The sequence below is a fragment of the Haliotis asinina genome, chromosome 12 (assembly GCF_037392515.1).
Source record: "Haliotis asinina isolate JCU_RB_2024 chromosome 12, JCU_Hal_asi_v2, whole genome shotgun sequence".
In the NCBI taxonomy this organism is placed as follows: Eukaryota; Metazoa; Mollusca; class Gastropoda; order Lepetellida; family Haliotidae; genus Haliotis; species Haliotis asinina.
In genome coordinates this window covers 46808127-46824722 of record NC_090291.1, presented here as the reverse complement: position 1 = coordinate 46824722, position 16596 = coordinate 46808127, and the positions used below count along the sequence as shown (strand labels likewise).

General features: G+C 37.1%; 1 protein-coding gene across 4 annotated transcripts in view; it reads left to right on the top strand.

Moving 5' to 3' along the window:
* The window catches only part of LOC137258359 (b(0,+)-type amino acid transporter 1-like), a 115390-nt gene extending 99574 nt beyond the window's left edge, over nt 1-15816 (top strand). For all 4 annotated transcript variants that reach the window (XM_067796012.1, XM_067796011.1, XM_067796015.1 and 1 more), the window contains 5 exons: nt 944-1047; nt 3611-3707; nt 4107-4256; nt 4400-4568; nt 5054-15816. In XM_067796012.1, the coding sequence (XP_067652113.1) occupies nt 944-1047; nt 3611-3707; nt 4107-4256; nt 4400-4568; nt 5054-5121 (588 nt within the window). In that variant the 3' untranslated portion in view covers nt 5122-15816. The remainder of the gene's footprint in view (nt 1-943; nt 1048-3610; nt 3708-4106; nt 4257-4399; nt 4569-5053) is intronic.
* The last annotated feature ends 780 nt before the right edge of the window (nt 15817-16596 follow it).

Here is a 16596-nt window from a genome sequence, read left to right as displayed (position 1 = left end):
CTCTCTCGGGCGCTGGGGTAGCCTAGTGGTCAAAGTGTTCATGTCAAACTCTCGGGTTTGATGCCCACATAGGTAGTTTCTCTCACATTGCTTGACAAGAAAACCTTTTAAAGCTGCATTCAGCATCAGCTCACACACTTTTATCTCATTCTTCCTAATTTACATCAGGTCTATTTAGAATCATGTGTAGATCACATTATGATCCTACACAAACACATTGATCATGTACAGATCACATTAGGATCTAGCACAAGCACATTGTGTTCATATGCAGATCATATTATCATATGAGAGTGATGTGATCATGTGCAGATCACTGTGATCCTGTGCATAAACACTGATAATGTACATGTCACATTATGATCATGTGCAGATCACAGTGATCCTGTGCATAAACACTGAAAATGTACATGTCACATTATGATCATGTGCAGCTCACAGTGATCCTGTGCATAAACACTGATAATGTACATGTCACATTATGATTATGTGCACATCCCATTATGATCCTGTACAAATACATTGATGCATATCACATTATGCTCTTGTACTACTGACATAATCACCTGACATGTCACCTGCAGGTCATGTAAGATTATGTTAGGAGGTATCACATGCTGATGTTACTTTTCCTAGTTTTTCAACCAGATATTACTACTGTGCAGTAAATCCTATGTAACAATATGAGATTTTTACAATTTCATGCCCATGTTAATCAGTGACTTACTTGAGTGTAACAACAGGAATCCAGCACAAAATGGACATTTGAGCTTAATATTTTGGCTGTCTTCAGCAGTGCATAAAAACAAGGAAGCAAAAGTTTTACTGCAGATTGAGGATAACACTGTAGTAGATAGCCATGTTTGTTTTAGATAGCATTGTTCATTTTAGATTACATTGTTTCTTTTAGGTTGTAATGTTGATTTATTCTTTATCTTTTCAGACTTGGGGAAGCAGAGTGCTGGGCCCAGCAGCAGTGTTGATACCTATATTTGTTGCGTGTTCTACCTTCGGGGCAGCAAATGGCTCATGTTTCACAGGAGGAAGGTGAGACTGTTTCCTGGTCGTGTCATGTGTCAGTTGAAGTAGTTCCTTGTGGCAAGTGTGCACTGGCTGTCATATATGGTGGTTTGCTTCTAAATTGGTGCAGAGCTAGAGAAAGTAAACAGATTGAAATTGGAGATATTTTGGAACACTGATATTCACCTGCTCATGAGTCAGAGATCACCACACTGCTGAGTTGTGAAACACTATTTGTACACTGACGTAAAAAAACAAAGGGAACACAGAAAAATATGTATGAAGTAATTTTCAAGTGTTCTCCGATCCTTCCTAATGTGAACAGCCCCCTTAAAATCCATGGGCCATTGGGATTGTGATGTCAGGTTAAGCTTCTGATCATGGTTATCTTCAGTATTCTACCACACAAACAGAAAATGTGTCAAACACTCTAGTGTCGAACTTTGACATGGTTGTCTTGAAGTAAAACTTTGGTCCCTCTGTATTGAGATAGACAATGACAAAATTGTAATAGTTCTAAATTTTATGATTTCTGCAATAACCGTCTTATTAAGACTTAAAAGAAAGTACACACTGTGTTGGAAAATGAAAAGTATATAATGCAATTATATACCTCTGAATGACTTTAATTAACCAGTCACAGTGCAATATTTACCAAAGTCAAGGGATAATCCTTCTTTATTCATTTTGCTAACTTTGACGTAAGAGTGTCTGACAGTATGAGCAGCAAAATAAATGTGACGGGGTCTTTTTTGTTTGTTTGTTTGTTTGTTTTGTTTGGGGGGTTTACTGGTCATTTTTTTTTAATAGATGACATGAACATGAACATTTCCTTTCATGAGATTTCTCTTTTTTTTTCTTTTTTCGAAACTTGCATTTCTTTTGGTGTTTGGTATATTTCAATTTTCAGGTCTTGTGAAATAATATGATTATGGAGAACTTATTTATCAAATTTTAACTGACTGAAAGGTCTTTTCTTGTTTGCTTTCAGGAGAATTAACAATGATTATTTTTATTCAGAATGGTGTTAGTTTTATATGAGGGACAAGGCTTGCACCAAGTAGCCAACCATGTGTGTTTGATTCAACTTCCAAGTTCCACATTGTTTTGACAGTGTATGATTGCGTGTGACTGAGTACCAACACAGAAGAAAAGCAAGATTTATGGATGTCAACTTCTCTCTTGTGAATAACAAGAGATTTTGGAGCATATGCTTGATCCTTCATTTACCCCGACAATACCACAGTAAAGGCGTTAACATCCATAAATGTTGCTTTTCTGATTCTAAATGTCCCTCAGAGATGTAAACACAGAGATATCTGATAGCTATAGGTAGACCTTATTCAGCATGGACCACAGCTCATGCAGCATATTCCCCTTTAAGAACAGGGACGAGAAGATCTGTAGACATCATCAGCATTAACAAGCAGTTATTTTGAATTATGTATAAGAGCACTTTTCACCATTTTCACGAAGTGAGTGTACCTTTTGAAGGAATGATGGGATGGAGTTACCTCCCCTACATGCCAGTGCTGGTTGTTGTGTTCATCAGTTCATTGCTTTCAGATCTACTGAACAAAGATAGGAATCATGACTATTTGGGAGGATATTGTTTTGCAGTTACGACTGAGCATAGAATTTCATGATGAGTGTCTACTTAACTTTCTTCAGGAATGCTATGGGATTAGGTAATATCAGTCAGTTTTGTCACAATGCTACGAGTTATGGACGTATCCATTTATTATCCCTATGGCTTTCAATGTTTTCGACAGTTCTCTTATTGTTAGTGCCAAGGTATGTCATGGATATGCTGCTTCCAGATATTTGTGAAGGCAAGCAACATAATGCTTGCACTTGGAGAGTTCTAACCTTCAGATAGTCAGTTAAGTTTGGGTCAAAATGCAAAATTGATTAAATATGCCATTTCATTATAAACTAAGTGCAGAGATGTATATACCCAATCCTAGTATGACTAGTTTAAACACAGTTAGCAGAATATTCAGATTGAAATTAGGTTGGGTAGACAAGAAAGAGCACATGTAGATGAAACAAATACACTTGATTGAGGTAAAACATGTAGTTAGTACAGGCAGGCTGGAATTCAATTTATTTTTTTGAAAATTCACTTACCACAGGGCCTGTGAATGTAAGAAAGTATCTTGTCTTGACTAATTCTCTACTTGCTGTGATGACATAATCATGATGATGTAATTACGAAAGAGTACATCAACATAGTATTTGATGTTGATGTTTTGCTGGATTGTTTATTGAAAAGTGATAAATAGCAAAGAAAGATAACTTTATAATCATTACAAAATTTAATAGCTACATTTTGAGCACATATGAAATGAAATCTAAGTTTATTTGCAGTTTGAAGCCGTAAGCAGAAATTATCTGGTATCCCACGGACATTTAAGAGTCCATTATTTGATTGCTTGACATGAAAACTGATTTGATATCTGAAGCCCTGGGTAGGCCTGGTAGTTGAAACAGGTAGGCCCAGTATTTGAAACCGGTAAATCAGGTTAGTTACATGTAACTTAATTATGTGTAGATTGTGATGAGCACTAACTGTGGATATATGTTGCAGATTGGTGTACTCAGCCGCTCGAGAGGGCCATCTACCAGAGATCCTTTCCTACGTGCACATTAGACAGTACACGCCTCTACCATCGCTAGTTTTTACTGTGAGTAGTCGGGCAATGTACCTTTCCATTCTAATAGTGAAAGTAATGTTCTGGTGCATGTAATCACTGTTATAAAACTACATTTGTAGGAAACTACGAACAGTGCTCGTGTTTTACATAAGAATGCCTCATTTCATACTCTGTGTTTGGAAAGTAATATCTCAATGAGTTGTGCAAGTAATATTACCTTGCTTGCTGAATTTCATGTACATGTGTAAGGTTGGAAAATCTCTCGTGCCTGTGTGACATTGATCTCTTCTGACAGAAGCGATTACCAGATTGTGTGGTCCACAGTTGATCATTTGCAGAACACCATCATGCAGAAGGAATATTGTAGAGTGAGACATTAAGCAGTCCTTCATAAACATAAGTCTCACAGTGCGTGTGATTGTATTCCAGACCATCATTGCCATAGTGATGATCATTCCTGGTGATATCTTCAGCCTGATAGACTTCTTCAGCTTCACAGCCTGGTTGTTCTATGGTGCCACAATGGCATCACTGATTATTCTCCGCTTTACACAAAAAGAGAGAGCTCGACCGTACAAGGTAAGGCTGGAACGAGACACAATGAGTGTGTCTTTACCTACTAGGGTTTAGGTCTTAATGTTGTACATCACTGAATCAGTTACTTGTCCCAAGTTTGACACACCTTGTTATTGTGATCTTGACACCATCTTCCTCTGTTGCAGGTTCCTATATTTATCCCTATCATCACATTGTGCATCTCAGTGTACCTGGTGATTGCTCCGATAGTTCAGAATCCCAGGATAGAGTTCTTCTATGCCTTCATGTTCATCATCGGAGGACTTGTCTTCTATATACCCTTTGTACACTTTAAACTCAAAATCAGATGTTTAGGTGAGTACATCATTGGGTAAGAACCGCCACTTTTTTAAAATATGATTCCATCTTGCATGATTGAATAAGTGCCATACTGTCATGTGCTGCAAGCAAGTGACAGTGAATGCCTTTGAAATCTCAAATACAGTCATCCATTGTTTATCCATCACTTTTATTGGTACCAAAATGAATAAACATAATTTAGTCTTCATTATTTAGTCTGACATCCTTGTTAATCTGGCAATTTGCTGTACAAAGGACATTGTCCTATTAGCGAGACTTGACTGTATCATGATTGTAAGTTGTTTGTATGTACAATACACATGCTCAAGGGTTACACCATGCATATAGCTGAAGTTCACAACAGCTTTTGCCCAATATCTATCAATTAACTCTTGGAGTGTGGGGTATAAAAGGTCCCTAGTATCCCATGCCTGTTGTAATAAACCACTTTATAGGATTCTACTGTGTACATTCCATACACATTTCACTCTTTGTTTCAGACCGAGTGACAACATGGCTTCAAATGGTGATGGAGGTAGCACCAAGCAAGTACGAGCCAGCAGAATAGCGGATGTTAGTTGTATATACCGTTGTAACTTCTTGTATATATCTGTACAATGTAATAGACTTGTGACAGTACAGCTATGACAGCGTACAACTCAGCAGTACAACTTTTTCTGAATCATGAATGATCTCCAACTGTAATTCACTGTTACTGTTCCCAGGAGTCTTCAGCATTACAACACAATAACACAATAGAATGAGGTATCTCCATGTTTGTCCTTGTCTTATTATCATGAGATCTTCCCTCATGTTTCTTTACAAATAGGACCTCATCCTACACTTAGAAGTTGTACTTCAGGTACCATAGGATACAACTCAGTGTCAAGTATGAAGTTGTACATTATAGCTGTAACTATGGACGTTTAGAAATGGTTTGTAGCTGATACCAAAGAGTTGACTATCATAAAAGCTTATTCATGTGTGCCATATTGTAATAGTATGGTGTTGGTGCAACTGAGGAGTAATGCAGTTTTTAGAAGTAGTTGATTCTGAAGAATGGCGCCCAAGCACTGCCTGGACAAGGCTGATACTGCTGAATGAACAGCTGCAGGATGTATGGAGAAGTTGGCACCCATGGAAATTAGACAGATGTACCATAGGTGCAACATTTGTGAGAAGTCATTTCTGCCATTGAATGTCTGGTAAACTTGTTAAGAGCTGTATGGAATTGCACCCTGAGGCAAGAGGTATGAAATTGCTCCATTGTGTAAGCTGAATGAAATTGCAACCTGGTTTAAGATCATGGAGTTTCACCTTTGTCCAAGATGAATTGATTGCACCCTGGTGCAAGATGTATGGTGTGGCACTTTGGTGCAAGATGTATGGAGTTTCAGTTTGGTGCAAAAGCTAAACTAAATGCACCCTGGTGAAAGCTATGTGGTGTTATCACAAATGGTTAGGTTAGCTAAACTGATGGCGCCAAAGATTATGTTGCAGTTTTGTGCAAGTTACATTGAGTTGTAGGTGCTGAAATAAGACATTTTCCCTCAATGCAGTTTGCAGCAATGGTTGAGGTCTGCCATATGACAAGTTGCATGTTATTTCATTGAAACATCTTTCAGTGCAGAGTACAATTCTAATATTTTGATAAGTGGAGTATTTTTATGAATAATTTTTCCCTTTATATCTTTAATAAAATGTGAAACAATAAAAGACTATATATTTGTTCCTGAGTGATAAGTCACACAATGATCTTTTCCAAACTGTCCAACAATCACAAACTGTAAGGGCTGTCACTGAGGAATGGCCAGTAGATGGTGACCTGATAGGTTTGTGTAGCTGTAACACAGTGTTGATTGTCCATTGCCAGACTCCAGTCTTGGCATTCCATAAACATTTCACCAATGCAATATGTAATGTCTCAAAAACATAATCACCATTACATGTTCCTCAAATCTGGCATTATTTGCAAGGGTAACTTTTGGTGAATGATTAAGGCTGTCTCCATGACCCTTTACCTGTAACACTATAACAATCACCATTTGGACTTTGTTTTATCAATTCTTATAATCAGTCAGATCATGTGTGTCTGTATAACATTTAACTTAACATGGAAGAAAAATTGAGTGTTGTTTTACTGTGTTATGAAATAAAGCTAAACATAAACAATTTTAACTATGTTAAAATATTAATTAAACTTGTGACATATTTTACCTCAAAACAGTGGAACTAATATTTCAGTTCATATTTAAAGTATGTATTGTGTGTAAGTCTAATTTTAGTTCTCAGAGTTGCTACAGGTGCTTGTGTGGGGGAAAGTTGAGTGTCTTACGATTTTGCTGATGGGAGTGTTGGCTCTTGAAATTTAAGTACTTTTTAAAATTTATAATGTAGGTTGTGGTTAATAGTCTGTGACATAGAGTCTATAATGAAGAGCACTTGCATCGTGGTGGTAAAGTGTCGGTGAGTTAAGAAAACAGGTCAAAGCTGTTTTGCCTGTTTTGGAACTGGCACAATTATGACTTGTGTTTGTACAGTTTTGATGGCCTGTGTAGTCACAGGAGTTATGTCCCTTGTAGGACGATGCTGTATGTACAGAGAGTCTTATAAGGTTGGGTTAATGTACAGTCATATTTTTGGATGGTGATTGTACAGACGATCTTGAAGCGGGGTTGTGAATGTACAGATAGACTTATACAAGGGAGGTGATTGTACAGACAGCCTTGTTATGGGGTGGTAAAAGAAGAGTATCGCAAGTGGAATGATGAATGAACAGATAGATTTATTATGTTGAAATGAATGTACAGACAGGCATTTGGTTTAGGGCATTTTATGTGTACATTAAATATGTACAGTGTGTACATTAGCTATGCCAAAGTTACTCTGATGCAGGGGTGTGATATTTCATTATTTTGTCAGATTTCATAAGTAAAAATGTAAATTTGTGTACTCTCAGTCAAGCTGTTGTCCTCTAATGGTGATGTGGTGGCAGGGAAGCATTTTTGGTCTTCCTGTTTGTGTTAGTTTTCAAATTGTCTTCACAGGAAGGTCACATTAGGTAGCAAACCATTATCTTGCCAGATGTGTTGTTTGTAAGTTTGAGCTCAAGTGTCATTTTTCTTACAAACATACAGGTAAATGTTTCTCTACATCCAGCATTGTCTATGAAGAAACTGCTTACGCACCACCGTAAGAGAACACGCCACATCTTCGACTGCCTGAACCTGAATTGACCCTTACCACCTCACTGTCTGGTCCTTTACCCCTCATTGTCGGGCTCTTAACCCATCACAGTCTGAACCTTACCCCCTCAGTGTCTGACCCTTACCCCTTCACTTTCTGGCCCTTACCCTGCACAGTCTGAACCTTACCCCCTCACTGTCTGACCCTTACCCCTTCACTTTCTGGCCCTTACCCTGCACAGTCTGGCCCTTACCCCCTCACTGTCTGACCCTTACCCCTTCACTTTCTGGCCCTTACCCTGCACAGTCTGAACCTTACCCCCTCAGACTGACTCTTACCCCATCATTGTCCAACCCTTATCCTCTGACTGTCCAACCTGTACCCCGTCACAGTCTGACCCATACCCCCTCACTGTCCAACCCTTACCCCATCACAGATTAAGCAGTACCTCTACACAGTCTGACCCTTATCCCTACACAGTTACTCTTGATGCCCTACCCCTTCAGGGCCCAAAACTGTTACACACACAGTTCATTCCTATCACCCACACATACCACTCATCCTCATTGGGATTTAATCTTAGAATAGGTACTCAGCATCTTTTGTTTAGACTGCGTGAAACAAGAGACCATTGTTTGACTGTATGTCATACATTTCTGATCCTCATTGATCATTTCAAAATTATGTACTTCATACATTAAAAATGATTGTCAGCTTATTGCCTTATGTCATTAATCCACTGATGTCATGGTAGTTTATTGAGCTCTGTCATGCATACTCACCTGATGTAGATGATTTTGTTGCGAACTCAGTTCTGTTGATAAGACCAGACCAGTCATATTTCTTGTGTTATGGATTTTTGTTCTCAGAACACCTGAAGGCAGGAGAGGGACCTAAATAATTATAAACCAGCAGTCACCAAGTAATATTCCTCTTATATAGTAAAAGTATTTTACATTTGGCAATTTGAAAATTGAACTTTTTGGCCAATAAAACATTCAGCTTGGTTTTTTTTTTTGGGGGGGGGTTTGTTTCTTTTTTGTTTTGTCTTTTTAGCAGGGAAATCATTTCCTTTCTTCGTATCATGGATAAAATATGACTGGCAGATCCATAAAACAAGAAATAGAGTTGGTCTGGCCTAAATACGCTTTGTTGGTTATATACATGTGTGCAAATGTAACATGTTATTGAGAGACTGCTTGTCAGAGCCCATGGACACAGCAGGGCCTGATACTAAACGTGGAGGCCAACAGATCGGTTCAAGATGTTCCCTGATCGAATATATGATTGGTTTAGGAATGAATTACATGTTGTATATTTTAGATAATGTACTCTGTCACTATGGCTGAAGAGGTCATACAAGTTGCTACATTTCTGAAACGAGAAGCGTACCCTATCCAAAATCAAGCCACACAAATGTTCACTGCTTTTAAAATCTATTGCGCCATACCATGGCCAAGTATATATTCCCCTATACACAAGATCAGTGCCATTACAGCATCAGATGGAAGTCTGATGTTCCCAGGAGGAATTTGGCAATGCAGCTAGGGTATTGCGCATTTCTGAACTGGTTTACAAAATAGTTGAAAGAGAATGATTTTGTAACATGAGTAAAATGGCTTTCAAAAAAAAATAAATTGGTTGTTTTCTGTTAGGTGGAAGTTGAATGAAAAACTTGACATTTGATCACCATTGTCCTTCAGATTCTGTGGATGATTACATATCAAAATCTTGTTCTAACAAAACAAGCCATAAGTGACCTTTCAGTGTCTTGCCATATAAAAGCATTTTGTTTTGAGTTCATGAATAGCAATGCTAATCTGGAAGTTGAAAACCTGTTTCATGAATTCGCTTTCACATTGAATTTTAGGCTCTAGATAGGTAAATCAGTCAATACAGACTTCTTTGCTATGTCCAGGAATCTGTGACAGATATGCCTCCTCTCCACATAACACAGACAGATGTACCAAAATGTAAATAAGTTGCTTAGATTCTTGTACAAAACAGGATGTAATCATTTGGGGAATAAGTTAACAGAAATATGCAATGTGATTGTACTGTGATCTGAGTATAGGAAGTGATATACGATTGTCTTGTACAGCTGTATTTAAATAGCATGTGTGTGTTGAGTCTTGTTATGTTACTGGTTGTTATGCTTCCGCTGTGATGGTGTTGGCGTTGAACCCGATGTACTATTTTGCTGACTCAGGCATTTCATGGAATTCTTTTAGAATTAACAGGACAGTTTTGTATTGACTTTTAGTGTAAAGATGTGAATACTGCCATATATATACTGCTCAACATTTGTTAAGGATCTAGTAATATTTTGTTGAAGGTGGTATTCTTTTCAAATGCTGACAAGTATAAATAAACATATATCTAAGGCTGGGAGAATGCTTCTGTTTTTGAAAATATGAGTTTATAGTTCCATTTATGTTGCAAAATCTGATTGGAATGTTTGAGTAACAGTTTTTATTATTCTTGTATCATAATTCTGGTCTAATAAGAAAGTGTTCATAATTAAGATGTTGGGATATGGGTATTGCTTTTGTTATTACTCTGTATGAATAAATGATGTAGATATTTGGTGGAACATATTTAAGGTAAAACTGTTTCTTGAGGGCAGATTTACCTGTTACGGATATGTGGTTTCTGTGCTCATATATTATAATTATCAGTATAAATCAGTTTGTTCACCTGTGAGGTGTTTGCATTTCTAGACATACAGACCAAAGATTATAGCTTATATTTTTAATAGAACTTTCTGAAACGGCTTTTATCTTGTTTTTAACACAATAAGTCAATAGTAGTCAAAGTCAGATGAAAAGAGTGTCACGGTCTCAGATTTACCCAGTTTTGACATGTGATGTGCACTGCAGTGGTTTGCCCTCTGACCCATCCACTTGCAACATGACTTCTGATGTAGACTGAAGTGTCTTGCCCTCAGATGCATCCACTTGCAACATGACTTCTGATGTAGACTGAAGTGTCTTGCCCTCAGATGCATCCACTTGCAACATGACTTTACACTACAATGATTTATGTATCACGTTTAAATTCTTAAAAGGCATTGAACAAATATGGCCAAGCTTTGCTTTGGATAGGTAGATCATATAAGAAATTATGTTGAAAATGAAAAAATAATCTGTTTTAGACCAAAGAATTATATAAAAAGGTGTAATGGTTATAATAGCGAAGTTTCTTGAACAACGTCAGTGTCATCTCTTTCCAACAAATATCTTAAGTTCATCACCAAAAATGGTCAGTTTCAGATCCTCTTGGAATATCTCCCACAGCAATTTATCTATCATTTATCATGATTTGTAATGTTAGTTGTGATTTAGTTCATGAAATCCCTCTGTGTTTCGCAATACAGTAGTCTGACTTTATACAAGTGTTTCCTGCTTGTGTTATGCATTTATTGGTGAAGGACGTCTTTTTGGATTCAAGCCAGTGTCAAATACTGAAGTGTGAGGCTGCCAATCGCTCTTTGGTACCTGTGATTCTGGAGTCTATTGATAGAGAAATTAATTTGGCACAATAAGTGCAGTAGGCAGGTGCAAATACAACTGTATTTGGAAATCGGATTTCAAGTATTTAAAAAAAGAAATTGTACTTAAAAGTTTCCTTCAAATATTTCTACTTGGCTTGAATCTGTTTATGATTTATAGGAGTTGTATGTGTTTGCAGCTTTTTGAAGAGTGATTTCAAACATGTGCTTTGTAGATTGGGGTTTCAGCATGAGGAAACAAGACTCAGGATTCAGCTGAGAGTGGTTTGGCAACCTTTGTCTTGTTTTCCATGCTTTGTGTTAGAGTGATAATGCATAATGAACAAACATGTTTTGTATTTGTCCCAACCAAGGAAAAAAATTCTTTTTGTTTTTTTTTGTTTTTTTTTTCCGTCAGTAAGATTAAAACGATTCCAGATTATATTAATAAGTAACTAAGGCCTGCTGGTATTTTTAGGATGTGCATCTTTTACTCGTGCAGGTAAAAGCTCACCACCAAGACCGATATGGTTTACTTTGTTCTTATTTTGGGATGGTTAATATATATGAGAACAAAACAGCTGTTGAAAAACATAGAAACAGTTATTTTATAGATGTATAGTTGAATATCCCTCCTCTCTAATTTAGTGAGTGGTGCAAACATTCTGCAACAGAAATGAATTGTTATTTTTATGGAACGTGAAATCTTCCATTTAATATAGCATTAAGGTTTAATAGTGTAATTTAATTTCACGGACATCTATTTTCGCGCACCTATCACTTCCGGATTTACGCGGTCACTACAGATTACTTTGTGATGTAAGATATAATGTTTGTAAACAAGAAGTCGGCTTCATTTTCCTGCTGTCCCGATTCCAATGTCACAAACTTGAAAGTAGAGTTTTTATCCAAAGTTCTCCAGCAAACATATCTTTATGCTTCTGCACTAACCACAAGCATCAAGACAAAAAAAAAAAATAGTTTTCATTCATGACATGACTGATCTGACAGTTGTCTGATTTGGTTAATGATATTGTTCAAAGGTCATGACCCCAGAAGTTGGGGTGTTGTCCCGGAAAAATAACAGTGGAACACAATCCGACAATCCGACACAATCCTTGTACCTTTGCCAAAATTTTCGTGAAAAGTTACGAAGCAAAAGCAATTAATATGACTCCTTCTGATCAAATCAGATAGTTGTGATTAATAATTTGTGAACATATGCTTGTGTTTATTCAGTAAAAATCCCCAAAGGGTTGTAGAAAATTATTTAAAATTTCATTCAAGATTACTGGAACTGTTACTTGTTTAAATGCATCTTTTTGATGAAAAAAAAAAAAATAGTAGACAAATTCTGAACATTTATGGAACAAAAACTTCTTATCAGCTTTGTGGGACACGAACTTCAACATTACATCGGTATCAACTGTTGGTGTAGACTATTCACCATACTGTTTGTTTGGGTTTTAGCTATCACGAATATCGACGTCGTCGCACACAACTGACCTTGTTACTGTCGTGTGGATGATGGCTTCGTCCCGCTACAATGGCAATGTGTCAAATGCTGAAACTTACATTTTTTAAACATTGTATATTGATGGAGGTTAATTGTAGATTTTCATGTGCTTTGTCAATTCTGCATACCATGTCAAATTGTGTTAGGTGCACGAATATTGATTACGCAAGGTTAAAGTTATTGTTGACATGTTGAGAAATATATACACACAAAGATTAATTCAAATTTTGACCTCACTGTTTGGAAAGAATTTCTGTCAGCTGAAAAATATTATCCATGTGAATGTGGCCAGGTAATATTTAAGCAGGATTTAGCTCATCAACAATTTGACATGAAAATGAACACAGTTTAATCTCTATTGTCATGGTCTCTCTATTGAATATATAAAGACTTGGCATTATTTTACAGACATATCATAAACAGGTTTGTACAGAAATAAATACTTGATAACAGCTCTTTCAGAGGATTAGTTTGCTCAATCTATGCAGCCAGTTACAGTGAAAGAATGTATGTTCAGTCCCAAGATAATGTGGATAGACATATTCTTCTGAGAGCCTCTTGTGTGCATGGGGTCATTGATAGAAAAATATGCATCAGTTATTAATATATGAAACTTTTTGTTTATTTCTTCTTGACGAAACTTTTGTGATGAATATTTTACAGATATATATTTGTTTGCTATTTATTTATGAATATTGTTTGTTTTGTTGTCTTTTAGCTTGAGTCCGTCAGATCTGCCTGTGAGAGCAATGTTGACAGTGATACATTGCAAATGCTCTATTTATTCTGCATCTGTTAACGCCCATCAAAAAAAGTGCTCCATGTGTGCAGAACATTAGATTACTGGCAATAAAGGCAGCATTTTATTATGTGTTTCTCAAGGCCACCAAGTTCTGAACATGGGTTGGTCAGGGGAAAAAAGAAATATTCTAATTACAATTTCTCACGTTCTTTGAATGTGTGGCAGTGACTGATTAAGAGATAAACATTTTATTAGACTGGGCAGTCCTTTTTGGATTCAAGTCGAGTATGTGGTGGCAGAAAATAAAAATAAAGTTAGAACGGTTGGCCATGAGAAACACAGAAAACAAAAATGCTGCCCTGAATTGTCATAGCAATTTCTACAACTATTTAGTTAAGCTGCGCTTTGTTTTGTTTTCGTCAATCATATATAAATCAAACTGATACAAACTCTACTTTTGACTAACAAGACATGTAAAGTGATGGATGTTGTAGCTGATGTGACTATCATCACTAATACAGCTGATGGCCTGTGTGTCCTTGTTTTGTTGGTATCATTCCATGGAGACGGTGAGTCTCCCTGCTAGTCTTTTGAGGAGCCATTGCATATTTCTCTGCTGGTTCCTAAAAAAACTTAGGAGGTTTCATGAAGATTGTCTGCTAGTTTCTTTGTGACAGAACCTTAGATCTTTCTGACAGCCTTTCCTCCAATTTGCTCGGTAAGCACCTAAAGTCATTTTCGCCATTTTCTTAGGAAAACACCCTAGTTTCTTTGGAAGACTCCCTAAATTATCTTCAGTAGTTTTTAAGGAAGACACCCAGGGTTATCTTTGCTAGTTTCTTAAGAAGACTTTCTAAATTATCTTTAAACAATTCATAGGGAGACACCAAAAAGTCTATTCACTAGCTCTTTGTGTGTATTTTTGGGTAGGGTAGGGGCACAGATAATCCCTATTTTCTGATCACCATCCAGTTAAAACCGGTCTTCCACAAACTTCATGTTCTCAGCTCAGGCCAAAGTTTTTATTTTTAGATAATATACATTTTTAGAGTTTAATTGCCCATATTTTCAGGTAAAAGAAATGTTTTTCATACTAGAAAAGATTTAAAAAGTATTAATTTTGGGGAAAATTATGAAGATCAGGTCAGTTTGCATTAATGAGATTTCAGCAGAATTGTTTTAATGAGTTTTTTTGGTCAAAAATGCATAGGACGATGAGGATTTGTTTGGTAAGACCTTGTGTGGTCCTAATTGCCAAGTGCATCAAGGATTGTCATAGACAAATAGAAAGTTCACTTGTTCTGTACTGTTGGGTACATACACATGTAAATTCAACAGATTAGCAGTTACACAACAGACAGTTTTAACTAACACAGGTCAAACAGTGTGTGGTAGACCTCGAGTCCCCAAATAATTAACATTAGTTACCATAGTAACATGCTGCTTAGAGTTGGTGTCACATCAACTATGGACGGTACATGCCACTATGCCGGTTCCACACCCTCCCTGGAAAACTGCTGCACCTAACCCTTCAGAGATCAGGACAGTGTGTACCTTTCTCACTATATGTACCTTGTTCCCTAACATTTTTATACTAACCTGCTTATAGAGAAAAGAATCGACAGGTAAACAGAAGACAAAGTTCTGTATATATCATACTTCCGTTTTTGGCATATTTGCCTTACCTGAAGTTTGTAAAACTTTAAGATTCTTTTGTTGCAAACCTTCAAAATATCTTTGTGACATTCAGTGATTGTTTTAGCAACTAGCCAACGAAATACAAATGGTACAATGGCAGACGACACACTGAAGTCCTATTCAAACATTACAAATTCCAATAACATGAGTATAAAGAAGTTTGGTATGGAAGTTAATGGTACTGTCATAAGTTGTAACCATTCTGTTCTTAAGTGAGGGCACCAATGGCTCAGTTGTCTAAAATACCAGAAGTCAGTGTACAGAGTTGTGTCCCTCGGCAGGCCAGATGCCAATGGTCATTTCTTCAAATCCCAGTTTGTCATCATTCTGTTTCAAGGTTAGTGAGCACCATACCCATAAATATCTGTATCACTTTTGGTTTGCTTCCAATATAATCTGATATAACTGAAATTCTGTGCAATTTCGTTTGAACTTGTGACTTGTTTGATGCAGTGGTTTCCAGGGAATGTGTATTCGGTGTGATGTGGGATGTAGCAGATCTGGCTATTTACAGTTATGCTCGTTCACTGAAACAGTGACAAAATGCATGTGACAGATGTTAGAGGTGATTCATTGAACTCACTGTAGTCTCAGCTGATTGTCAGTAATAAACTATTTTCCATACCAGTGAACATGCGTGTTACTTGTTGCTGTCACTAGAATGTAGCCTTGACAGAGATCCAGGATTGAATCTACGCTTGATAAGTGTGTGCCCTGCCCTGCCCTGCCATGATATGGTTGGAATGATGCTCGAAGAGATATGTATGATCATACTGACATTCACAAATTCTTGTCTTTATTGTCTTGTAATATTTCAGCAAATTAGCACAACTGGAACAAAGTCTGCAAAAGTTGTCATCTACTAGTCTTCTCAGAAAAGGGACACTTGTGTTCCTGCAATCTGAGTTGCACAGAGTTACGTACCCCTGTTACACAAGATCCACTGAATGTGGGCTCAGTTGATTGGTTCCACATTAATTCGATCCCTGTTCTGGCTCCATCAGTAGAAATACAGGTTGATTTCCTATAATACTGATAAGGAGCTTCTTAGCAAGTTTACGTTTACATTTTAGCAATATTCGAGCATTTACAGCAGGGAACATTAGGAAGGGCTTCACACATACAGGTGGGGAACTGAACCATAGTCTTCGGCAGTATGAGGAAACGCTTTAACCACGAGGCTACTTCGCCACCCCAGCAGCTTCTAAACTAAACGTTTGAAGTGTCGTAACATGGTTCTCATATTATGTGGGGATTCCCATGATTGTCTTGACCAGACTCTGCACCAGCTGCATTCATATAGTTTGAATAGTGTGTTGGATGCATGCTCTCAACCATGCTCTAAGTACGTAAATTACTATATTTTGAACTCCCTGGGGAGTATACAACCAAAGATAACAGATACTGTTTT